This window comes from Diabrotica virgifera, chromosome 4, assembly GCF_917563875.1.
Source record: "Diabrotica virgifera virgifera chromosome 4, PGI_DIABVI_V3a".
NCBI classification, from domain to species: Eukaryota; Metazoa; Arthropoda; class Insecta; order Coleoptera; family Chrysomelidae; genus Diabrotica; species Diabrotica virgifera.
The window spans coordinates 66,864,538-66,891,048 of NC_065446.1; the positions used below are offsets into that span (position 1 = coordinate 66,864,538).

At 31.7% G+C, this 26,511-nt stretch overlaps 1 protein-coding gene across 17 annotated transcripts in view; it reads right to left on the reverse strand.

Moving 5' to 3' along the window:
• Nucleotides 1–26,511, reverse strand: part of LOC114324805 (piezo-type mechanosensitive ion channel component) — a 369,243-nt gene that overhangs the window by 333,354 nt on the left and 9,378 nt on the right. For all 17 annotated transcript variants that reach the window (XM_028272670.2, XM_028272668.2, XM_028272666.2 and 14 more), the window contains exon 2: nucleotides 12,134–12,215. In XM_028272670.2, coding sequence (XP_028128471.1) covers nucleotides 12,134–12,197 — 64 coding nt within the window. In that variant the 5' untranslated portion in view covers nucleotides 12,198–12,215. The remainder of the gene's footprint in view (nucleotides 1–12,133; nucleotides 12,216–26,511) is intronic.

Consider the following 26,511-nt stretch of genomic DNA (forward strand, 5'->3'; position numbering starts at 1 on the left):
TCCCATCTTCATCGTGAATTTTCTTTCGTAGCACACATGTTGAACAGAATATGCACTTTTTTCGATTAACTGATGATGAATGTTAAATAGGTGAAATGCATTTTGCATTTAAACGACGTATCACCTCATGAATTCCACATTGTCGGTAACAGCGATAGTGACCTCCATCTTCAAAGGCTGCTAGCCCGACACTGAGCAATGTAACGAGGCGAATGTGGCTGAGGAGAGAGAGGGAGAGTTGATGTGTAAGGCAGTATTGCCAGATATCTTCCAGCATGTCGTATTATTTCTCAGCAACATCGACATAGGGAACCTTATATTACGAATGATCCTTGTAAGTTTTACACTGAGTTGTTAATAGACAGTTAAAAAATCGCTAAAAACACCTGCTAAAGAAATTAATAACGCGTTTCAAATGAATTTGTGTTCATGGCAATTACTATAAAAAAAGTTATTTTCTGTGTGTTTTATAATTTTGTGTAATTAATAAAAATAAAGATTGTCTAATACACGTACGTTGGATTGATGTGAACTTTCCAGGTAATAATAACAATAATTAGTGAACAAAATACACGCTACATTTTAATTTTTTTAATGTATTTATATTACTTCCATTACCTTGAAATATAGGAAATGAACCTTCTGTAAAATAGTACAAAGCAGTAAACAGCAAAATGTTTATTTTAGCCGATGATTCAACTTCTTTTCCGTTATCAGTAGCATATTCAAGTATGTAATTTGAAATGTAGAAATACAATTTTTATTACAAACAGCGACTGATTACTTATGTTTACATGACTGATCTAGAAAATGTTTACAAAGCGATATATCCCACTTAATAATATATTGACTCATTTGTGCTAAATATAACATATTCGGTAACGGAATTTTATTATGTGAAAATTTTTTGGGTAATAAAGTCACAAAACTGCAAAAATGTGTTAATCCTACAAACAGTTCATAAGCTGACTTATCTACAGCTAACCCAAGTGTCAGTGTCTTTATCTTTATTATTTATTCGACATTGGGTGAATAAATTATGAAGTCATTTGAAATAAAAATGATGTACCTAATTAAAGTATATTAAATAAACAATTTATGTTTATTACTGAATTAAAAAGGTCAACTAGCCCCAATAATTAGAAGCTGGTGTTCTGAAACTGTTTCTTTGTGGTATTTCAGTTTTTTAGACCAAGGGTCATTCCATATCAACTCAACACACCTAATTTCCGCCCCCTTCAGATTTGGTTATAATTTGGAATACTCATAGTGGCTAATAAGGGAAACAAGAATACAAAATTTTAAACTTATATCTCAAGCCGAAATATGGATATGTAAAGTTTTCCAAAAAAATCAAAAACACCGCGACCATACTTCTTTGGAATGGTTGTAGAAGCTGTCCTAATTGAGCTAGAATGCTGGTGGTCAGCAACAGAGATGTGTCATTTTGCAGCATTTTTAAAGCTCTTTACAGTGATATATACAACATGATGTTATGATAAACAAGTTTTTCTCAAACAACAAAAAATAGATTTTTAAGTTTTTTTCCAAAATGTGCATAATTTAAAATTTTAATGTCCGACTGGTCTATTATTTGACAAATATGACATTATCACAGCATAGAAAACGCAACAGCAGTGACACACTAGTAGGCGGGAAAAGTTCGCGCACTATTACTGCGCAGATCGTCGGCCATTTTGTGAGTAGTACCAGACAATGTAGAAAATCGACAGTGTTGCCGATTTGTACATAATTATCAGATTTACTCAACTTTTATGACATTCATATTTTTAACATAATTTTATACGTATGCCTGTGGGAGTTATGTCAATAATTGGGACATAAAACAAAATATTCACGATGAATGGCGATTGTATTGTTAATCTTTTTCATAAATTCCAGAAATTATTCAAAAAGAATCTCTTACGGGTAATAAAGTTGCTGACATCGGCAACACTGATGAACCAACACATCACATCACCACTGAGATGTACTACGCGAAAAATGGCGACCCTGTACTTTTCAACTTCAAAGGCGGCATCAGGGAGTGTCCTTGCTGGTTTCGTTTATTATGCTGTGACATTATTAATGACTATTAAGTACGATATAACGCTTAAGGGCGTGTTATTGAAAAATAACGCCCTAGAGCCTATTAAATTTAAATAACGAGTTAAATACTGTCAAGTTGACAAATAAAACTCTAAGTAAAACTATGGTTACCACAATTACGTTACGACCATTTCTGGTAAATGTACTTATGTATTTGAAAACTAATTAATTCAAAATTCATTCAAATGTTTTGCATATAAAGAATAATTTAGTCGGCCATTAAATGTTGAAGGCACCACGGGTATTATAATAATAACGCTTTCGGTCAATGTATATACCTCAAGCGTTATTATCCTTATAATAATAAATACCCTTGGTACCTTAATAACTATTATAATATTCCTACAAATACATAAAGTCCTTTTCCTGGGCATTTTTCAGTGCCTCACAAATGATAGAAAAAAGTGTAAGTCCGTGATAATACACATTTATAACATTTATTCTAACATGACATTTTAGTTAAATCTGACAGCTGTCACATTTTATTTGTAATTTGGCATAAAAACCAATTAATTGTGTTTATTGCATTTATAAAATGGTATTTTCTTTGATTTGTATAGTCTTATAAATTGTACAAATTATATTCGTAGATGTATTATATAATTCGTAAATAATTTTTTTCGATTATAGCGCCATCTATCGTCAACTAGAATACATGTTATAAATGTCTGTAATCACGAGCGTGCCTTTTTTCTGTCACATACAATTTAATGCGTTAGAAAGAAATCGAAAAACTGTGACGCACTGAAAGATGCCTATGAGAAAAAGAATAGTACTGTTGTTAATAATATATAAAAAATTTATCATGGGATGGTGATGGGTTCAACATAAAAAAATTAATTTCACACATACAGTATGGTGAAAATGAAAGGAATAAATTCGTAATTTCGCAAACTGGCGACTTTAAGGAAAAATTGTAATTTTTTTGGCATATATATCATACTAGTGACGTCATCCATCTGGGCGCAATGACGTAATCGATGATTTTTTAAATGAGACTAAAGGTCGTGTGCTAGCTCATTTGAAAGGTTGTTCAATTCTCTGTTCAGCAATATAAACATTAACATAATTATTAATTTATACAAGGTGGCAAAAAAAGTTTTTTTTAATTAAATTAATTGACAAAAAAGAGAAACGTATGTATGTAATTTATTTAATTCAAAATACATTTCACTGCTGTCATAAATCGGAAAAAAATGTTTATTTCACAAATAAACATTGCTTTTCGCTTAAATTAAATGTTCAAACTTTCAAAAAGCAGATGTTCGGCGGGAGTTAGCTTGTATATTGCATTTAAGCGAAAAGCAATGTTTATTTGTGAAATAAATATTTTTTCTGTTTTCTGGCAACAGTAAAATCTATTTTAAATTAAATAAATTTCATACACTTTTTTTTGTCAATGAATTTAATTTAAAAAAACTTGTTTTGCCACCCTGTATAAATAATTATATTAATGTTTATATTACTGAATAGAGAATTGGATAACCTTTCAAATGAGTTAGAACACGACCCCTAGTCTCATTTAAAAAATAATCGATTACGTCATCACGCCCAGATGGATGACGTCACTAATATGATATACAGTGAGCACGTAAAGGTTGGAATAAATTCATTTTCTCGAGAACGGACGATTTTGGAAAAAAATCCCGAAACAGGTCAATTTTTATTCTTAAATTACGACTTTTTGGCATATATATCATACTAGTGACATCACCCATCTGGGCGTGATGACGTCATCGATGATTTTTTTAAATGAGAATAGGGGTCGCGTGATAGCTCATTTGAAAGGTAATTCAATTCTATATTCAGTAGTGTAATCATTAACATAATTATTTATACAGGGCGTCCAAAAAAATTTTTTTGAATTAAATTTGTTAACATAAAAAGAAGAATGTATGTAATTTATTTAATTCAAAATACATTTAACTGCTCTCAGAAAACGAAAAAAGAATGTTTATTTAACAAATAAATATTGTTTTTTTTTCTCTCACCCACCTGCCTCTCGACAGTTTGAACATTTTATTTAAGCAAAAAGCGATGATTATTTTTCAAATAAATATTTTTTTCTGATTTCTGAGAGCAGTAAAATATATTTTTAATTAAATAAATTACATACATTCTTCTTTTTATGTCAATAAATTTAATTAAAAAAAAATTTTTTTGACACCCTGTATAACTAATTATGTTAATGTTTATACTACTGAGTAGATAATTAAATTACCTTTCAAATGAGCTATCACACGACCCCTATTCTCATTTAGAAAAATCATCGATGACGTCATCACGCCCAGATAGATGACGTCACTAGTATGACATATATGCCAAAAAGTCGTAATTTAAAAATAAAAATTGACCTGTTTCAAGCTTTTTTTTCCAAAATCGCCCATTCTCGAGAAAATTACAATTTAATAAAAAAAATTGACCTGTTTCGGAATTTTTCCTTAAAGTAGGCAGCTTGTGAAATTACGAATTTATTCCTTTCATTTGCACCATACTGTATGTGTGAAATTCATTTTTTTTATGTTGAACCCATCACCATCCCATGATAAAATTTTTGTATGTTATGAACAACAGTACTATGTATTTGTAGGAATATTATGAAAATTTTAAATTATGTACTTTTTGGGAAAAAAACCTAATCAAAGTCTATTTCTTTTTAGAAAAACTTGTTCATCATAACATCATGTATATATCACTGTAAAGAGATTTAAAAATGCTGCAAAATGATACCTCTCCCAGCATTCTAGCTCAATTAGGACAGCTTCTGTATTTTAAACAGCATTGTTTAAAAAGACTTAAAGACTATTTAAAAAAATTCTTTTTCAAACAATGGTCTTTAGTTTTCACTGTTCTTAAATAACATAACATCTATTGTGACTGTATTGTGTGTAGTGCAGTCTTGTATATTGTTCGCTTCCGTTGGCTTATCTACGTTTGTGTTTGCGTGTTTTTAGTAATTTAGATGTGTAGGTACTGTGCATATTTATATATATATATTTCATGTTATTTCAATTCTAACAGAGTTTATCTGGAAGTATACGTATTTTATTAATTTTTACCATATTCTCCGGCTAACCTGGATTTTCGATAACTCGGATCGGCCGCGGTCCCGATTAATCCGAGTTATCGAGGTTCCACTGTATAAATAAGCACTATAAAATATTTTGTTTTGCAGGAAAAAAGTTATGTTACTTATGTTACCAGTATAAAGCAAAAAAATGGTTAAAAAGTATTCAATAGTTTAAATTGTTTATTAAATGTTACTATTTTTTCAATTGCAAAAAACGCGGTTGTTGCCAACAGAGGATACACCTTTATAAGGTCTCATTTTTTTTGGCTTTTATGTATATTTTCGACAAACACATTAAGAAAAAATTTCAATTAAACTCCCCTCCAAAATGGTGTTTGAAAATTGTTGTAATTTGTTTATAACTTGTTTTTTTAACAACATCGCAGGAATTAAAAATATTGAAATGCTGTTTCGATATTCGTATTTTTGACCATTTTTCACATTAAAAAAAATTTCTAATGTCTGTCCCACCTTGACTTTACAGTACACGAACATACGGCAATACAATCCTTATGAGAGTTTTTAGCGCGGCGATGCCGATTTTCTTCAAAATAATTTTCAATCGGACATTACCAAGGTCCTAAAAATGTAGGTCCCTAAAAATGTTAAATTAAAACTAACCCGTTACAGTCAAGTAAAACAATATTTTTCATTGTTTTTTTGTGAGTGATAGTCATTTTCGAAAAGTAATCAGCAATTTTATAATCTTCTTCTCGTTGTCCTTATGCCCTATAAGAGCATCGGACTTTTTATAATCGATATGCGTAATAACTCTTTTTGGTTAAGAACGTTAGAATATATTCAACATTAAAAGTGGATGTTGTTCTATGGTTGTTAATTTATGTATTGACAGGTATAGACAGTTCTGAAGTAATGTCAAGAAAAATATAAAATAGATTGTCAATCAAGTTTAAGTAAAGTTTTATATTGTCCTACAGTTGAGAATAAATAAAGTATAATTGTTGATGGTCAGTTCACCTAAATTAAATTATAACAAAGAATAATAAATAAGCTTAAGAGTATTACTGGTAACATTGTATTGAGTAACTCATTGCTTATTTGGAAAATTTGGATCCTAATAGCAGTTTATTGTTATTCTTAATGACTGATTTCCAAGATGAAATTAATGTCATTTTAATGTGTTTACACCCTACGATAGTGGCAGTTAAAATGAGGAAGACGGGATTATAGAAAGAAGCTAAAATATATAGTTTAAATGTATTTTAATTATTTATGTAGGTACCTACGTATTTATTAAGGTTTAACATATTTATGCGCTTAAATTATATATAATATATATTATATAAATGTTTTATACAAAATTATTTTTATTTTGTTCAAATAAAGGTATTTTTCGAAAAAAAAATGTTTCAGAACCCCTGACAGCCACAAAATGTCAATAATATTAATTCCTAAGTTATTAATAGTTATCCTATTGGGACCGTGCAAGTTCGGTAAAGCGACCTCTATTTCTACGCTCTGTACTTTTATTCGCACTTTTAATTATATTGGCCAATTATATTAGTCCTGGTTGCTGGATAATTGTCAAGACCACAGTCCAAAAAAATAATAAGAAGAAAAAATAAGATGCAGGTTATGTTTAGCAAACGTAAACAATTGTATGTAGTAAATAAAATCAGTTATTAAAATGTAGTACTGCAAGCAAATTAAAATTAATTAAATTTACCTTTATATAATAATTGTATATCATATCAATATTGTGGAGCAATATATAATTTTTCTGCGTCAATGACAGAAGGTATGAAATATACGTCAATTTGACAATTTCAATTGACAATATGAATTATTTAAGATTGTTGCAATATTTCTCCGCGACTCGCGCACGTTCGTTTCTCGTTTCCCTTTCCAAGTACTTGCACACCGCGAATAGAAAAAAGTATGTCTGCTTAAAACCTGTTTATGATCAAATTTGGCATCACTGTTGGTCATAAGAACCTGTACCTGTACTGTAATAGGACCTTTTTTTGACGAGATAACTTTTCCAAATTTAAAAATTCATAATTATTTTATTTACCAATACATATTAAAATATATTTAAAACTGCGTGAGTACATCTATGAACTATACACTTAACAATGTCATTTATACATTTAGTAAGAATTATAGAATATTTTGAAAAAATTATGATTTTTTATCGACCTTAAATGAAAACTTGTTAACTGAAAAATAGTGAATTAGTGGTTTACCATATCTCCGTTAATAATGGACCAAGTTCAATGTTTTTTTTAATTAGCAGTAGGATTAGCATATAAAAATAATAACATCTGCATGACCCCCCCCCCCCCACAAAAAAATATACATGAGATTAAGAAGCAGAGGCAGTAATAAATGAGTTGAGTAAATTTTTTATTGGGATAATGACTATGATTTCATTGAATCATTCAATTTAAAAGCTGTTGCCTTAAAGATATTATCGTTGTTGATTAATATAAATTGAAGATACAGGACCAGTAACCAGAAAAATATTCTCTAGAATATTTTTATAAATAAATTTAACGAAAATATGAATTTATATTATAGACGTTCAGTAAATGAAATATTACAAAATGGCGTACCATGTGAATTCTAAATTTAATTATGAACCAAATTTATAATTTATAATTTATTCGATAAATTATATAATTTATCAACTACTAAGACATATTTCTTACTCTGTGTGTAAAAACAAATTTTCAAGACTTTTGTTTCTGAATAATAGATGAATTATAAATGTTCAATTCCTGTATCTGACAAAATCTTCGTGAAAAGATGAATAACTTAAATGTCCAAATATTTGATGCATGGTAGGTACATTATAAAAAATCTGTCCAAAATTTTATGCAAAATCTAACAACACAATAATAATATATAGGACATTTTATTCCATGAAAAATAAAGTTGATAGGGACTTCCGGATTGATTAAAAGTGATAGCGAGATTTTGGACCTGTAGTTTAGTTACAATGTGTAGAAGTGCAAATTTCAGATTTTAAATCCGATTATTTTCAGAGATAAGTCAAATCTACGCTCTGCGTGAAGCATCCTGTATATACAGTGCTAGTCAAAAGACCGGTCCCCCCTTGTATCTTTTGAACGGTTACACTTATATGTAATAGTGAAATTTTGAAGGAGAAAATAAACGTCCGAGTAAACGGACGTATTCTTCTCAACTAGTCATAATAGGTGACGTAATAGTGACAGATGACGTTACAGCGCCACTGTGAGACTCAGTGGTGTAGCTAGCCCCACATTGGCCCCATATCAAACTTTGTCGCGGGGCCCTCTTTCACAACCGATTTGGCATAGTGCTAAAAAAAGTTTAACAAAAGAAACAAAAGCGCTTGTATAAATACACTGCCAGGCATAAGTTAGGGATATAGAAAATTATGCTCATTTTCAAAGTTGATTTTTTCGTAAACAGATTAACGGATATCGCTTTTTTTATTATTATTTTAGATTTTTCTTTAATATTTAAGCAGTTGTACAAAGGTTAACTCAAACTTCGTTTTTGTACTTATACTTGGTGGAAGAAACAAAACGTTTTTCTTATGTTAAGTTTGAGACACGGGAGACGAGGTACAAAAATGTGAGTATACATCGGAATTTTATTGTAGTCTTATGTTTTGTGAACATTTTGTTTTTTGAATCTCCCTGATATCTGTAGAAACAAAGACAGTAGGTGGTTTTACTCTTTAATATGTGTTTTAACTGAAACCGTCTGAAACAAAACTAAATTAACAATAAAAACTAACAGTTAATAAAACTTTACAAACAGAGGCACATAGCGTAAACAGTAGTTCTTCTCGACACCTATAAGAGTTATTTGTCGACCAGGTAAGCAAGAGTAACTTTTATTACTAGAATACCTCACAATTTAATAATCCAGTTTCATAAAGGCTTAAAAGTTAAAGACAAAAAAGTTATACGATAAAATAACCGTTGCCCCACCCAAAACGGACGTCTATGACTGGTACTAGAAATTCGGTATTTATGGAGTCGATTTAGCTCTGGAAGATAAGAATATGGTGTACCAGTACCAGTGCCGGCAATAGGCGTACCAGTTTTCGTTTCTCTAAATAGAAGCGTTCTGGAGGTATTTAAAAAAAACTAATTACAAGACGCCTTCTTCCAAGAGCTCCAAGAGTTAAACCGTAATATTTTGAGCCCAGGTATCTACAGTTAAAATATTTCCAATTGAAGCACCCTGTATTGCAAAATTTAAATAAATTGCAAATTGCATAATACAACCTCAGAAACTAGTAAGTTCTGCGTATAACACCCTAATATAGATAAAAATGATAAACTCTAATAAACCAAAGTCGAAAAATAGATTTGAATTGTTGAGACTCATTGTTTGAAAACAGATTCAGTTTTTTCAAGCTAAGGATGAATCGACATTTTTAACGGCGAGCGACCGGCAAGATATACCCTAAACACAACAATTTATAGATAAAAAACAGATTACATGAAAATATACGCAAACAATACAGTGTTTCAAATATTCAAAGGCAAAGCGATTACAAATATTGCAATTTATCATTATACATTACACAATATCTCACACAGACCCAACGGTGAATAGACAATAAAAAGTAGCTTTGAAAACAAAAAAGCTCTGTTGTTATGGAAGGGCAGCGACAGAAAATAGATGGGTACCTGTACATAAATATAGTTTACATAGAGAAAGAATTCATTACACGGAAGTGTCGATATCCAAACAATATAAACTATTTCAAAGCGTATTAATAGTGATAGAATATTTTGTTCATTTTTTTTAAATGGAATTTTGTTTCGACATGCCGCGTTGGGGCCCCTGAATGTTGTGGGCCCCGTATAATTGATACGGCTGATACGGCGGTAGCTACGCCTCTGTGTGAGACCGATAATTTTAAATGGGACCTTATGGCAAGTGATACCTCGTTTAAAAGGCATTGAAAATACCCATTCAATCATACCAATTTTATTTGAGTTTAAGCTCATTTTGGTGAATAAATTAAATAAATACTAAAATTGTAGTTTCGCATTTAATTCATAAATATTCAAACGTCCGCCTATGGGTACTTGACAAAAAAGTTGACGTTTTTCAATTCTCTAATTGTTTTGACATCAACGTCAACTTTTTTGACAACTAACCACAGGCGGACGTTTGAATATGTCGTATTAATTAAATGCGAAACTACAATTTTAATATACTTATTCAATCATACTAATTTTATTTGGGTTTAAGCTGATTTTGACGAATAAATTTAATAAATACTAACATTCTAGTTTGGAATTTAATTAATGAAGATCCAAACGTCCGTCTATGGTGAATTGTCAAAAAAATTGACGTTTTTCAGTTCTCTTAGTTGTTTTACGTCAACGTCAACTTTTTGACAAGTAACCATAGGCTGACGTTTGAATTTTCAACGAATACTTTTCGTTTATAAATTCGCAAAGTCTGTGTGTTATTGCGTTGCCGCTCCTGCAATACTTACAGCAGATTTCTCGATGGATTCTTATGTAGTTTTGTCTTCTGAATTCAAATCTGAAAACGGCATTTCGATATCTCTAACTGTCTTCGAGATAATCGACCTCAAAGTCTAAAATGTGACGTCACAATCCTTTTATTTTCTTCCGACACACTAAACGTCAGCTGAAATCGTTGCTAGTAAGTAGGCTAGTTTTTTTTCTGCATTTGTTAAGCAAAGCATAGGTTATTTACATTATATGAGTTTGACACTTCGTGAATGTCTAACTAAATTTTAAATAAAGTAAATACGACGGTCAAAAATACAATTTGAGTATATTTTGAAAGCAATAATTTATTAACAATTTTAAAAAGGTTCATACGAGTATACGGCCTCCCCTTTAATGGACTGTTCCATTTGTTATGAAATGAAAATTGTTATTATAGTCGGTTCGCTAAACTCAGACACAACTGGCTAGTGATTTTAGTAGGTAATTTTTTGTTTTTTGCCAATTTTGCCAAAATTGGCAAGATTACTAATTATTTAGTAATTATTAACTATTTAGTAATTATTTTTTTTTTGCCAAATTGGTAAAATTACTGACTAAAATCACTAGCCAGCTGTGTCACAGTTTAGCGAACCGACTATATGAAATGTTGTTTGGAATAAAAAATTATGGTCTGATATGTGCAATTACATCCTTCTAATGGAAAAAAATATTTGAAGATTTTTCTCAAATTATGGATACCAACAACATTTTCATTTATAACTCTTTTATTTTTAATTTGACGAAGAAAAGTTATTCTTACGTCCGTTTATTTCCTTTCTCCAAATTTCACTATTATAAGAAGTATAACCGTTCAAAAGATACGATGGGGGGAAAGGACTTTTGACTAGCACTGTATATAAATGCTTTGAAAAGGACATTTTGGAATTAAAATATGACGTCTAGTAATTACGCAACTCTTCACGCAAAGGAATGATATAAAAGGACAAGAACAGTGGTCTTTGATTTTATTAAAATCAAACCTAACAATGAACAGAAAAGAACGAAGAATTTCATTTATAAAATACCTTGTGAATACAAAAATTTTATGTACCGAACCAAAAATAGAAAAATTCAGCTATAGTCCTAAAGGAAGCAGACGATAAAAAGAGAAAAAAACAGCCGCTTTAAGAATTTCATTGCGATATTAATAAATTCAAAAAAATAACAAATAAAAGACAATAAAAAATACAAACAAAAGCTTACTAAATATGGTAAAAGAAAAAGAAATACACAATGTTCAAAATATTGAAATATGAAAATTGTTTCAATTTTGAATTCGAATATTGGCGAACTACAGGAAAAGAAATAAAAAAACCTCGATACCTGACATCATTCTATGAATATTCCATCTGTTAAACAATTTACAATTACTCTTAATGAATCAACTTGACAGGTACAAAAATTACATATTTTAAAAATCGTAAATTTGTAAACAGTAAATTAAGGTCGTACTTACATAATGTGATGATTACTGGTAGTAGTAGTCTAAACAAAAATACGTTTAATACATAGCGAACCATTATATCCAATTAGATGACCTACAACAAAAAAGATTTGTTAATGAGAAAAATGCGATGTGTATTACATAACGAGTGTGGTAAAGGGTTTAAGGTATAGGCGCAAAATGTCCCCTGTCAAAAGTTTCAATGTGTTTTAAATGTATTTATTTTTTTCGAATTCTGAGAAAACTATTAAGTATTTTTGAATAATTTAAACGCAGAATGAAAGATTACGTTATTGCCCAGTGCCGAAAGTACCTGAATACTTCTATTTATTTTAATAAGTTACAGGGGTGAAAAAAAAAAGAAAAAATTTAGTGTGACTTTTAATTTCAAATATCTCATTCAAAAGAAACTTTTTGGTTATTCTAAGAGACTTTCGGCCCTCGGTAATAATGCAATCTTTCATTCTGCGTTTAAATTTTTCAAAAATATTTATTAGTTTTCTCAGGATTCGAAAAAAATGAATACATTTAAAACACATTCAACATTTTGACAGGCTACATTTTGCGCCGATGCCCTTAATATCTAGAATGATTATTATTATTGTTAATCAGTTCATCTCATTAACAGGGTGTTTTATTAAGAATATCCAATATATGAGTTGTAGATTCTAGACCTTAAAATATTAAGATTTAACCCAAATCACTTAAGAGCAAACAGTAGCGATCAACAGGTAGCAACAAACGCGTTCCAAGACTGCGGCTCTAATTTGGTACACATATTCGTAATACATATAATAAAAAATAGGCGGTACAGAGCCCAATTTCAGAAATATGTTATAGTATGTGGAAATTACTCTATAACTAAATAAAATATTGAAAAAAGGAGCCTGTACCGCCATTAAGAAAGACAAAAAATACACTTTCTTCAAATAAACTTTTTTTATCCCGTGCCTAGATGTTGTGTCACATTGGAACTACTAAAAATCGATTTTTGAAGTTATACTTCTTTACGGGCGTAATGACGGTGAAATTTTATATGGTAAAACCTAGCGACCGGGCGCATGCGCATTATAACTTTGTTCTGATTGGATGTTCAAATGACATGACAAAAATTATCCAATATGGCAGCTGTGGCACAGCTGTGGGACTGTGGTTTGGTTATAATGTATGCTTGTTGCGTTTTAAAATTTGTAGGAAGAGAAACAACAAACAAAAAGTTAGTTAATGGTTATACTGCCTTTTTAAATAGTTTTCATATTATATTTTTGGACTTATTTACATAGAAGAGATGACTGTTGCATGCCAATGTGAAAGCTCATCAAACTGTGACTAGTATCTATGAGTGCCGCAGATCTCGCTTATTCAAAGCTAAAGAATCTTTCACTGGTAAGTGTTTTATAAATAGTTGATCAAATTTTGTTATGATATTTGAACATAGCCACTTTGCACGACGCAAGTGATTGCGAAATTTATTAGTCGTTATACGAGCTCCGATACCTACCTTGAACCTACCAAAATACATAAGTAGTATGTAATACTTTTATTTACATAATTTGATTACCATCAAAATTTCTATCAATATTCACCTAATATATTGTTTTCTTACTCTATGTTTTGTTGTATTTTTTCAATTCTAAATCATTTCAATTCAAAATCAAAATAATTTGATTTACACAAGTTAAAAATGTCAAAAGGTTAATCTGTTTAGTTAGACGATCTTCGCACATAATGACAAGCTGTCTCTGTGGCGAATTTTTAATGCGAGTGAATCCCAATACAACGCAAATACCAGCCGCGTGGTAAGTTGGTTCGAATCCCAATAGAAACTTTTATTTTTTTATTTTTTTTATACATTTTATGATTGTAAGTATATTTATTATATAATTTTATTTTCAGAAAATATGTATTTAGTTAAAAATTTTTCCGACAATTAATGTTCAGGAATCATTTGTGGCATTTTTAATGTGTTTGTGTGTGTTTTATTTTTTTATTATTTTAATTTTTGGCACTGTTTTAATAAAAATGTTTGAGAAGTAGTAAGTATAAATTAATTTAATATTTAAATAAAATATAAATAAAAAGTATATTAATTTCGTTTATAATCATATAATAGAAGTATAACTTCTTACGTGCGTACAAAGTACACACACATTCTTTTTTTTATAACAAGAAATCGAACGTCACTGACTTGGCAACATTTCCCGCCTATGTGTATAAAAATTATTGTTTTTGATAGTATAAACGTCACTGTCAGTGTCGAATTACCTACGCATTGTTGCCTCACTTTTGAAAGTTCGCAGAACTTTCGCAATCTTGGACCGCGTTTGTTGCTACCTGTTGATCGCTACTGTGTGCTCTTAAATAAAATGTGGCTCCTTACTGAGTTACAGGGTGTTTTATTTAAAAATTTTAAAAACTATTTTTGATCAGTATTTTAAAATTATTCGACGTATCCTTTTCATACGTGGCAGAAAGTGTAGGTACTGCACACCCTACTAAATTATGATCAGGGGTTGTCTATTAACCTTCCGATGACCAACCTTTTTTTGTTACACGGATGACCAAGGGGGGGGGGGGGGAAATGACCCCAGGTCAAAAATGTCAAAAATGACAATTAATAAAAAAATGAAGTTTTTTTTTTTAATTTTATTTATGGCATGGACTTTATGTCATTCAGCCAGTCACAACATGAGTATTAGTGTCATGTGTAGTGTGTATGTTGAGTAAGTGTCTTGTTACTTTGCAAAGTCGACGTCATTAGCGTAAAACTACTTGGAATTACACATAATAGACGGTATTTTACTAAACATCAACTTCAGAATATATTTTTTATTCGTAAAATATAGGGAATTTTTTTATTTCAAAATATGAGGATATCTAGAATGATATTAAAGTCAAATAAAAAAATAATGAGTTAAAAATTGAAAATACTTTTGAATTTATTAAAGAAAAACATACGCTGGGGTCACAATTTCCCCCGCTTGGTCATCCGAAGGTTAATCACGTGAGGCTCGAAAGGGGGGGAGTGGGGTCCATAAAAAATCACGAAACATCACAAGGGGGAGAGGGATTGTAGTAATACATCACGTGTATTTATTTTTTCGTCACACGTGTTCAAAAATCGAAAGCGGCATTGGTGTGACTGATAAAAAAAATTTTTTTCATTAATTAATTAATGAAAATTAATTTTTGTAAATGAAAAATTTATTTTTCATTTACAATATTATACAATACAAGAACACATTAATTTTCTTTCCTTTCACCCAAATTTCTATAATAAATAGTTTTATTATAGAATAATAAAATAATAGACATGGGATACCTACTCTTCATGGTAAATTATCTTAAATTCTTAAGATAAGAAGGGACACTTGAGAAGTGTTTTGTTTCTTACCATGTGTTTCCACTAGGAATCCTGTCGTTGTCTCCTATTTTATTTATGAGGTTTTAGCACATTAGCGTTGTTTTAGTCTGCTGTACATGATTCCTATTATCTGATGAATTGGTAGTTTTGTCAGTTATTCTGTTGTTTTGGCACTGAATACATGGGTAAACAGGGTTGCTAGGTCAGTTTTAATTCTTCAGTAGTTTTAATTTTGTATACTAAAATTAGATGATACTTATAGATACGTGTATTTTATAAATACCTAAAAATAGATTTTTTGTAGGTACTAAAAAATACACGTGATATAGAGGGTGGGGTGGGGGGGGGGCTGGTTAGCCTTAAACCTCACCATGTATCACCAAGGGGGTGGGGGGTTAAAAAATGACAAAAAAAACATCACGTGATTAATGGACGGCCCCTAAATAAACGTTTCTGGCTACTACCAGAGGCGTAACACAGGGGACAGTGAATGGTTGACCCTTCCCGAATTCTACGCCACTTTTTCTACAATTTTTCGATTCTTGTGTTACGGTGTTGATAAATAGTAGCATTTGTTAAAAACTATCGTTAATAGAGGTTTTGCTTAAAACCAGCTACCGGGGATTTTCTGAAAAGCATGTCCTCGTTTGTGGACATTGTGACTCAACAGAAAAATTGATTAATTTTATAAAAACACGCCCTATGACTATACGGATTTCATCATTTTCCTATACACGATGATAAACCTCATGCATCCAGATGTAAATTTCCTGGTTGTAAGGGCAACTCACGAATGACATGCGACAAACAGGCCCGGCCCCAGGGGTGGGCGAACTGGGCGGCTGCCCAGGGCGGCGAATTTAGGGGCGGCAAATTTTTGAAAAGCCAATTTTTAAAATTGAAGAAATAATAACTTATGATTTTAATATTATAAAAAATCAACATTATAAACAAGAGCGGCAAAAATGCCTCTGTAAAAACGAGAATTAAAAAAGTGAAACAATAACAACTGTTCATTCAATCGGAAATCGACAACACCGCCTTCTTCATCGTATAAGAATAGTGGGATCAAAACTACTCGCTAAGCCAGATCACGCAACCCGTTGTCCTAGGTGAGCGACGGAAAACGACGCGACGCGATGCGATGCGATGCGACCAGTAATTCACGCGACGTGTGGCTTATGTAGCGTCGCATCGCGTCGCTTTTCATCACTCAAATCAGGACAAACGTGACGATGTCAATTATTCATTCCTAATCATAAGTATGGGGAAGTATACGGCAGTTTTGCTGGAAAATTCATATTAAATACTTAGCTTTAAAAAATTCCATAAACGAAGAAGAAAGACAACAAATATCATATATTTAGAGCGAAATAAATTTGCAGAATTTCATCATTTATATTCGAAATTAATAAATAATCCACGTCGGTTTAAAATGTATTGTGGCTTATTACCATGCACTTTCGATTATATTATTGCAGCTGTTAAACCCAGTACATATTCAACTGTCAATAAGTAATTTTCAAAAACCAATTTCTATTGAGAAGACGCTGTTACTGGCTTTAAAGTATGTTAATGAAAAAACACTGGTACTACACATATTAGTTTTTATTTATTTAATAAACTATTGAGAAGCATAATTTGAATTGAAAAAAGCAACTTGCACTTGACACTGCAAGCTTGACACTGACACTGCGTCGTGTCTCGTCGCGAACAATCGCGAACAAAACAAATTCGCACTTCGTCGCGTCTTGTCGTAGACTGATTAACCCGAAAACGTAGGCCACACACAAATACAACCATTACTTGATATTTTCGCGTCGCGTCGTGTCGCGTTGTCGCGTTTGTCGCTCACCTAGGACAACGGGTAAGTCTCCAGCTCATCTACAGTCACAGCTACAGTGGGTAAAAATAGCAATTTTTTTAGACTAGAATCGGGCAAATCCATAGACGAAGAAACACAAAAAGTTCTAAAATGTAATATAACGACATGTATCAATAATAAAGTTATTAGCACAACAGTGTATTCCATTGAGGGGCGATTCTGATAAACTTTTTAATCACAACCATGGTAATTTTTAAAGCTTGTTGAGCTCTTTGGAAAATTTGATTCTGTTTTACAAGAGCACATTAGAAGAACAACGAATGGTAGTAACAAGCAGCATAACTAGGTACTTGGGAAAACATATCCAAAACGTAATTATTTAGCTTCTCCATGAACAAATCAAAAATAAAATTTTAAACTTTTTGAAATCAGCAAAGTATTACACGATGGACAGATGCTATCAGGCGGATTAGTAAAAACTGGCAACAATCAGCACAAAACCGTAAAGTGTGGCAACAATTGGGGAGACCTATGTCGAGCAATGGACGTGAATTGGTTGGATGATGATGATGATGATGAAAGTATTATAACAAAATTTTAGATTATACACCTAATATTGCTGGAGTGAAAAAGATAACTACTGTTATACGTTTTGTAGATTAAGATTTGTTCAGAAAGTGTTAAAATTAAAGCACATTTTCTTGGATTTGTGCCTGTTCTGAAAACCACGGGCTTGGGACTTACAGAAGTTATTTTGAAAAAACTGAATGAACTGTGAATACCTTTGAAAGATACGAGAGGACAAGGGTATGATGTATGATAATGGGGCATACATGAAAGGGAAGAACTTGGGAGTTCAAAACAGAATTTTGAAAATGAATCCTAGAGCATTTATTGTCCCATGTTCTAGCCAATACTAGCCATTCACTCAACTTAGTCATAAATGTCATAATAGTCATTTACTGACAAAAATTTACAACTTTTCATCAGCATCTATTCATCATGGGGCTATACTGAAAAATCATATTTCTAACCTTTGTTCTAAACTAGATGGGAAAGTAGAATTGATGCAATTACTCCCATTAGATACAAAATTGAAGAAATCTACAATGCTAAGAAGATACAAAGACAAAAGTGAAAAGACAATTTGGCTATAAGGCTGAAGATCAAAATATAGACGTACATAGATATAGAGACACGATATAAAGTTTACTTCTATTTAAAAATTATAGACACAACCTTTAACGCATTAAGTGATTGCTTTCAGAAAACTAAGAGCGATGGTAAAATTTTTGTTTTTGAGTCTACCAAGGGATAGGGGGGGGCGGTTGCTGACCTTGCCCAGGGCGGCAAAATCACTAGGGCCGGGCCTGGCGACAAATGCAATGTTCATCTCTGTATAAGTAAAGAAAAAAATTGTTTTGCAAGACACCATACATTACTTATTGAATAAAATACTTTGGCGTTTGTTTTTGTCAGTATTTAAAAAATATCGAATATGTTTACTCCATTGTCTCACGATGTCCTCAAATGAGGACATTTTGCAGTGACCAACCTGTGCATTTTGAAAATGTAAAACTAATATCAAAAATTCGCAAAAAATCATTCTCGCTACATTGCAAATTTCGAATTTTTATCTTAAAGAAATTTAATTCGTGAACAAAAGGGTCAAACTCATATAGGGCTAATAAAAAATAAACTAAAATAACAACAAATTTTAAGAATTGTTACTTTGTAATTTGCATTTGCATAGCATAAAGAATGTACGCAGACAAAATGGGCTCATTTCCTTGAAATTATTGTAATTAATTCCCTGCTTAATTAGAAGTTATAGGCCTCCGTTGGAATGTTATGGAAGTGACTGTATTAGATTAACCTAATTATCTTTACACCTTCCCTAACGTAATGCAAACACGGCAAGTATGATTTACAATTTTACATTGTACATATTTATTAACACCACAATGTACTTTCCTTTTATTTTGAACATGTGATGAAAACGGATGTTTACGAAGATAAATCTTTTGTGGCGCGTTTTACTTCAAATTTAGAAACATGGAAAAATATTTTAAAATAAAACTAGAATTTTATTTTCCATCAAAATGAAAATATATTTTCGCGCCACGTAATATTCATATCAGCTCTTTTTAGCTGGAATATTGGGTGCGCCACTCATTTTTACGGCGTTTAGCGGTTTTTTTATTCTTGTATCAGGAGTTTTTCAAAGTTTTTTATAAATTAAATGTATGATGTTGAATGTAATGTTTCTGATTACACGTTAAGCGTTATAAATGGTCGCCTTTGCCGCATTATCTTCCAAATGATGTAGTGGTTACGACACTAAACTTGTGACAGGACAATCCGGGTTCACATCCCAGGCATCCTAATACTTTTTTTTCAATTTAATTTTTTATGTCCATCGAATGTACACTAGATTTTTTTTCTATTCGAAATAGGTTAAAAGAAAAAATATTGGGATGGGCAGCAAATGAACTCGGATTACCCGATAAATTTAGCGTCGTAACCACTATAACTATATAAAACATTTCGGCGATAATGGTTAAATGGATTATACTTTTGGAGCTCAATATCTTCTAAACGGCTTAACCGATTTTGATCACTAAACATGAGTTTGAAACGTATTGACAAGTATCTGATGCATCCAAGGTCAAGTATGATAACTGAAGATATTATAGGAATTATTGAGCTATTAGGAAATAGATTTGACCAAACTTATGAAGCCTATAACTTAAAAATTCGAATTTTTTTAGATATGAGGTATACACCGTTAGACGCGTCTAGAGTCCTCCTCCAAACGCTCAGTTATGGGCGCAATTCGTAGGTTGAAATTTTGAGTACATAATTGTCGAAAAAAAATTTTTCAAAGTTTAGTTTTTAGTTTTTCGGCTATACTGAGCCGTGTGTATGTCTGATCCTGACCACTTACGCACCATTTGAAAACTTAACTCAACGCTATTGATTTGGTGTATTTGAGGTTTTCCTGTCTCTCCTTGAACCCAAGATATATGCCCCCAAAAAGTATGCCGTTTTGTACCTACTCAGTCCTATAGCTGGCTTATGGGTGGTCAAAAGTCACAAACTACACCGGTTCTGAATCGGCCCTGATCACCTCTTGAAAAAGAAAAAAAAATTCAGATCGGTGTTACTTTTCCACATACATAGAGTCAAATTTCTGAGCTCGGTAACTTTTGAATGCTCTAACCGATTTTTAAAATTAGACATGCGTTAGAAATGTAAAGATCAGTACTATCAGAAGCTGCAGTGATGGACTTAAGTTTTCGACATTTTTGAGAGTTTTGGGGACAAGCACGAAAGACATACCCTAAATGGGGAGGGCCGTAAAATCCACACCCTTTGGCCAAAATGACTGGTTGACATATGGATGAGCGAGTCTTTTCCTAAACTTTGGAAAAGTAAAGTGTTTGGTAAAGAATGGGCCATAGCTTAACCTTAGATTCCTGAGGTTAAAATAGGTCGATTTAAGCTAACTTATGTGGCAGAAAGTGTAGGCACTGTATACCCTATTAAATTATGTTAAATAATCGTTTCTGGATACTACCAGAGGCGTACGACAGGGGAAAGTGAATGGTTGACCCTTCCCAAATTCTACGCTACTGATGAAACTGCGATGTTGGCATAATTTTTAGATTCTCCAATACTTTCTATGCAAATAATATACTCTTCATTCGTAACGATAAAGTCATTAGTTTTCGAGATATTTGAAGTTAAAAATGAAAAGGCACACTTATTTTGATTAATATATTATGCTTCTTCGTTTTTAGCTTCAAATATCTGGAAAACTAATGGCTTTATCGTTACGAATGAAGAGTATGTTTTTACATATAGTCTAAGAGCTAGTGAACCCTCCGACTAACGGTCGTCCTGTAAGGCTAGAAATTTGTCTAGTGATAATTCATAGCACACCAAGGCTAAAAACCTTGACCTGGCAGGCATCAGCGGTGCACGTGTATCTACCAGGTGAATCGAAAAGTGCAAATTTAGGGGGTAAAATAAACTTTCTCCTGTAAGGTTTAAATTTAAGTATGTGTTTGAGTAAGTCATTTAGAAGAAATGTGTACAATGACAGGCGATTCTGAAGGGCATAAGACCTTGCCAGGCGAGGGGAAAAAATAGGGGTTTTTCCTAAAATTATTCTTCTTGCATCGAACAAATTTTTTTAGGTTTTTTTAATCATTCCAAACAGAAAAGGTCTTTGGTGATTTTTCTTTTAAGTTAATAGTTTTTGTTATATAAGCGATTGAAAATTTTGAAAATTGCGAAATCGGCCATTTTTAACCCTAAATCGGACATTTATCTAAAAATTTCAATGTTGCCAAGGTAGGTAGATATTCTTAAATCATTGATTGATGAAATCCCAAAGAGTTTTTTGCAATAAAATATCGAAAACTAATTTGTTTTTTTAATTGCTAATCAAGCGGGCGCGACACTGTAGTATAAGTGAGGACGTTTGAGTTTGCATAAATTCATTATCTCGAGAATGGGTAAATTTCAAGAGAAATCCTCAGACAGGTCGATTTTTATTTTTGAATTAGGACTTTTTGGCATATATATAATACTAGTGACGTCATCCATCTTGGCGTGATGACGCAATCGATGATTTTTTTAAATAAGAGTAGGGGTTGTGTGTGTGTGATAGCTCATTTGAAAGATTATTTAATTCTCTATTCAGTAATATAAACATTAACATAATTATTTATACAGGGTGTACAAAAAAATTTTTTCTTCTATTTGTCAAAGGACATCGCACACATCTTATGGAAAATATAATGTCACTCAAATTCAATAAAATGTATACCAATAGATTCGTTTTAAATTAACGATCAAATCTTATCATTGCGCCAACTCTCTATTTTCAAAAATAAGAGCAGAAATTGATATAAATAAATCTGAAATCAAATGGGTAGGTACATAAGTTAGAGAGAGAGAAAATATTTTAAAATACCCAGATTTTCGGTACTCCATAAATCAGCGGATTAGTTTCACTAATCCGCTTAGGCCCAGCGGGATTTAAGCTGTTATGAATAGCACTCAGAGCAATAATGATTGTAAACTAACATTTTATGGACTCCAAAAATGTGATTTCGATAAACTTTAATTGCAATTTGCGCCGTAATTAATCATAATTAAGAGTTGGCGCAATGATAAGAATTGATCGTTATATTAAAACGAATCTAATCGTATAAATTTTATTGAATTTGAGTGACATTATATTTTCCATAAGATGTGTGCGATGTCCTTTAATCGTTAATTTAATAAAAAAAAATTTTTTTGTACACCCTGTATAAATAATTATGTTAATGGTTATATTAATGAATAGATAATTAAATAACCTTTCAAATGAGCTATCACACAACCCCTACTCTCATTTAAAAAAATCATGGGTTACGTCATCACGCTCAGATGGATGACGTCACTAGTATTATATATATGCCAAAAAGTCCTAAGTTAAAAATAAAAATCGACCTGTCTGAGGATTTTTCTTGAAATTTGCCCATTCTCGAGATAATGAATTTATGCCAACTCAAACGTCCTCACTTATACTACAGTGTCGCGCCCGCTTGTTTAGCAATTAAAAAACAAAGGGGTTTCCGATATTGTATTGCAAAAAACTCTTTGGGATTTCATCAATCAATGTTTAAAGAATATCTACGTACCTTGGCAACTTTGAAATTTTTAGATAAATGTCCGATTTAGGGTTAAAAATGGCCGATTTCGCAATTTTCAAAATTTTCAATCGCTTATATAACAAGAACTATTAACTTAAGAGAAAAATCACTAAAGACCTTTTCTGTTTGGAATGATTCAAAAAACCTAAAAAAAATTTGTTCGATGCAAAAAGAATAATTTTAGGAAAAACCCCTAATCTTTCACCTCACCTGGCAAGGTCTTATGCTCTTCAGAATCGCCTGTCATTGTACACATTTCTTCTAAATGACTTACTCAAATACATACTTAAATTTGAACCTTACAGGAGAAAGTTTATTTTACCACCTAAATTTGCACTTTTAGATTCACCTGGTAGATACACGTGCACCGCTGATGCATGCCAGGTCATGGTTTTTAGCCTTGGTGTGCTATGAATTATCACTAGACAAATTTCTAGCCTTACAGGACGACCGTTAGTCGGAGAGTTCACTAGCTCTTAGATTAATAGAAAGTATTGGAGAATCAAAAAATTGCACTAAAATAGCAATTCCGCCAGTGGCGTAGAATTTGGGAAGGGTCAACCATTCACGTTCCCCCGTCGTACGCCTCTGGTAGTAGCCAGAAACGTTTGTTTAACATAATTGAGTAGATTGTACAATACCAGCACCACTTACCAAATTTCGTGTTGTTGTCCCATGCCTGTCAAGAAATATTCAAAAATAAGTAAAATAAAAGTTTAACTTTGATACACTTATTGTATTTCGGTTATTATCAACTGTTGTACTAGGGTAAGTTAGCTTAAATCGACCTATTTTAACCTAAGGAATCTAAGGTTAAGCTATGGCCCATTATTTACCAAACACCCTGTATATTTATGAAAAACCCTATTGATGGAGCATATGGTCATATGGGCCAAAAAGCAAAAAAAAATTTTTCAACCCCCCATTTTATTTTTATTTTTTTGCTACAGGGGTTGCATCAAGAAATCGTTTTACAAAATGATATATTATGAAGCATTTTAATAAAGGGCATGGTGTGACAATCTCTGTTTATACGTCCATGTGTGACAAGGATTCCAAGAAACTCACTTTCTTTATTAATTCTCCTTTATTTGGGTGGTTCCGGGGAAAAATGAGGGTGCATTATACAAATTTGTAAATAACACCATTACATGGATAATCGCTGAGAGTTTTTTTACTCTAGCATAAGCGGTTCAGATGGTATAAAAAGGGGTTTTTTAAAAGTAACACCCTGTAATTAAAAAAATTGCCCTTAAATGAAACCTATACCACAAAATCAGCCACTTATTTGTGATTAATTGCTGCAGGGCATTTAAACATATTTTTTAAAAACTTGTCAATCCGCTAAACGGTAGGTGATAGACATATGCTGTCGGGAAATAAATAGCAGGAAATATAGTCATCTTCATTTTACTATTAAGTAAATTTCCACAAGGAAGAATTTCTTGTAGCTGGCTGTATACCATTAATTACAAGTAAAATTTAATAAAAAATTTTGGTCTTGGTAAAAGTTATATTATTTTAAAAAGCCCTATAGGGCTACAAACATCGAACAAAACGTTTTCGCTCTAAAAAGAGCATCATCAGTGTTGCCTAAAATAAGTATAACCATATTAATTATCAAAATGTTAAACTTAAAATGATGACCAAGGTAAAAGCAAAGTTTGGTTATACTTACAAGAACATGGTGAGCCAACCAAAAAATACGAAGGTCAAAGCCTTTCAAAAATGGACTAAAAGTCACATCAAAATGCTAACATAGCAAATTACAAAGGATGGATATAATCCCTAAGGATACAGCCCTAAGATAACATATGACTCCCACACGTTGTAAGTGGGTCAAAGGTAACAAATTAGGTCATTATGTTGCAAGAGCTGACAGGCAACTAAGATGTGAGATATCAAAAGCGAATCTGTCTGATGTCAAGACAACAATTGTCAATGGAACTTGAAGTATCATGAAAAGTTGGTTACACAGCTACTAAATTTATAGTTGTTTATAGTACAAGCAATGATAACAGCTAACATCAGTATGTTGGAATTATAAAAATAAAGAGTTAGTGAGAGTAGATTATCTAGATGTAAAATAGAAGGGGGGAATTTGAGTACCCACAATCATCAATGAAGTGTACGTAAATTGATGAAGAAAGGTAGGCAAAACAACATACAGAGAATGTAATGTATGGTTTGTGTTTTGAAATTAGATAATTTATATTTGTGAACCAACACAAATGATGGCTGAGAGACTGGCTGAAAAATTAGAGACAAAATAGGGGTCGTGATATCAAATGCTGAAAAAGTTGTAAATGCAAAATCTTATTTATCAGTTAATAAAATATAGATGGGTTCATCAACACAAATTTACAAGACTGAAAAGGTTGTATTACAAGCTTAGTCCAAATTTCTTTATTATGTCCTTTTATGTTAAATAATGTTCATTAGTCTCAATAGTGATGTCAAATTTACTTTTTATACCACAAATTCATCTACCTATCCACCCTTTTTATTCTGTTTTATCTACTAATTTAATTAAATAAACACAATTTTTAATTTTCTCATATACTCAATAATCTTACTCAACACTTATCTTCATCTGACCCCACTTTAGTTGTAGCTTAGACACTTTTATCCAAGTTCTTAATTTTTCTTTGCCCTAGATGTCATTTCGCATAAAAGGACATAATAAAGAAATTTGGACTAAGCTTGTAATACAACCTTTTCAGTCTTGTAAATTTGTGTTGATGAACCCATCTATATTTTATTAACTGATAAATAAGATTTTGCATTTACAACTTTTTCAGCATTTGATATCACGACCCATATTTTGTCTCTAATTTTTCAGCCAGTCTCTCAGCCATCATTTGTGTTGGTTCACAAATATAAATTATCTAATTTCAAAACACAAACCATACATTACATTCTCTGTATGTTGTTTTGCCTACCTTTCTTCATCAATTTACGTACACTTCATTGATTATTGTGGGTACTCAAATTCCCCCCTTCTATTTTACATCTAGATAATCTACTCTCACTAACTCTTTATTTTTATAATTCCAACACACTGATGTTAGCTGTTATCATTGCTTGTACTATAAACAACTATAAATTTAGTAGCTGTGTAACCAACTTTTCATGATACTTCAAGTTCCATTGACAATTGTTGTCTTGACATCAGACAGATTCGCTTTTGATATCTCACATCTTAGTTGCCTGTCAGCTCTTGTAACATAATGACCTAATTTGTTACCTTTGACCCACTTACAACGTGTGGGAGTCATATGTTATCCTAGGGCCGTATCCTTAGGGATTATATCCATCCTTTGTAATTTGCTATGTTAGCATTTTGATGTGACTTTTAGTCCATTTTTGAAAGGCTTTGACCTTCGTATTTTTTGGTTGGCTCACCATGTTCTTGTAAGTATAACCAAACTTTGCTTCTACCTTGGTCATCATTTTAAGTTTAACATTTTGATAATTAATATGGTTATACTTA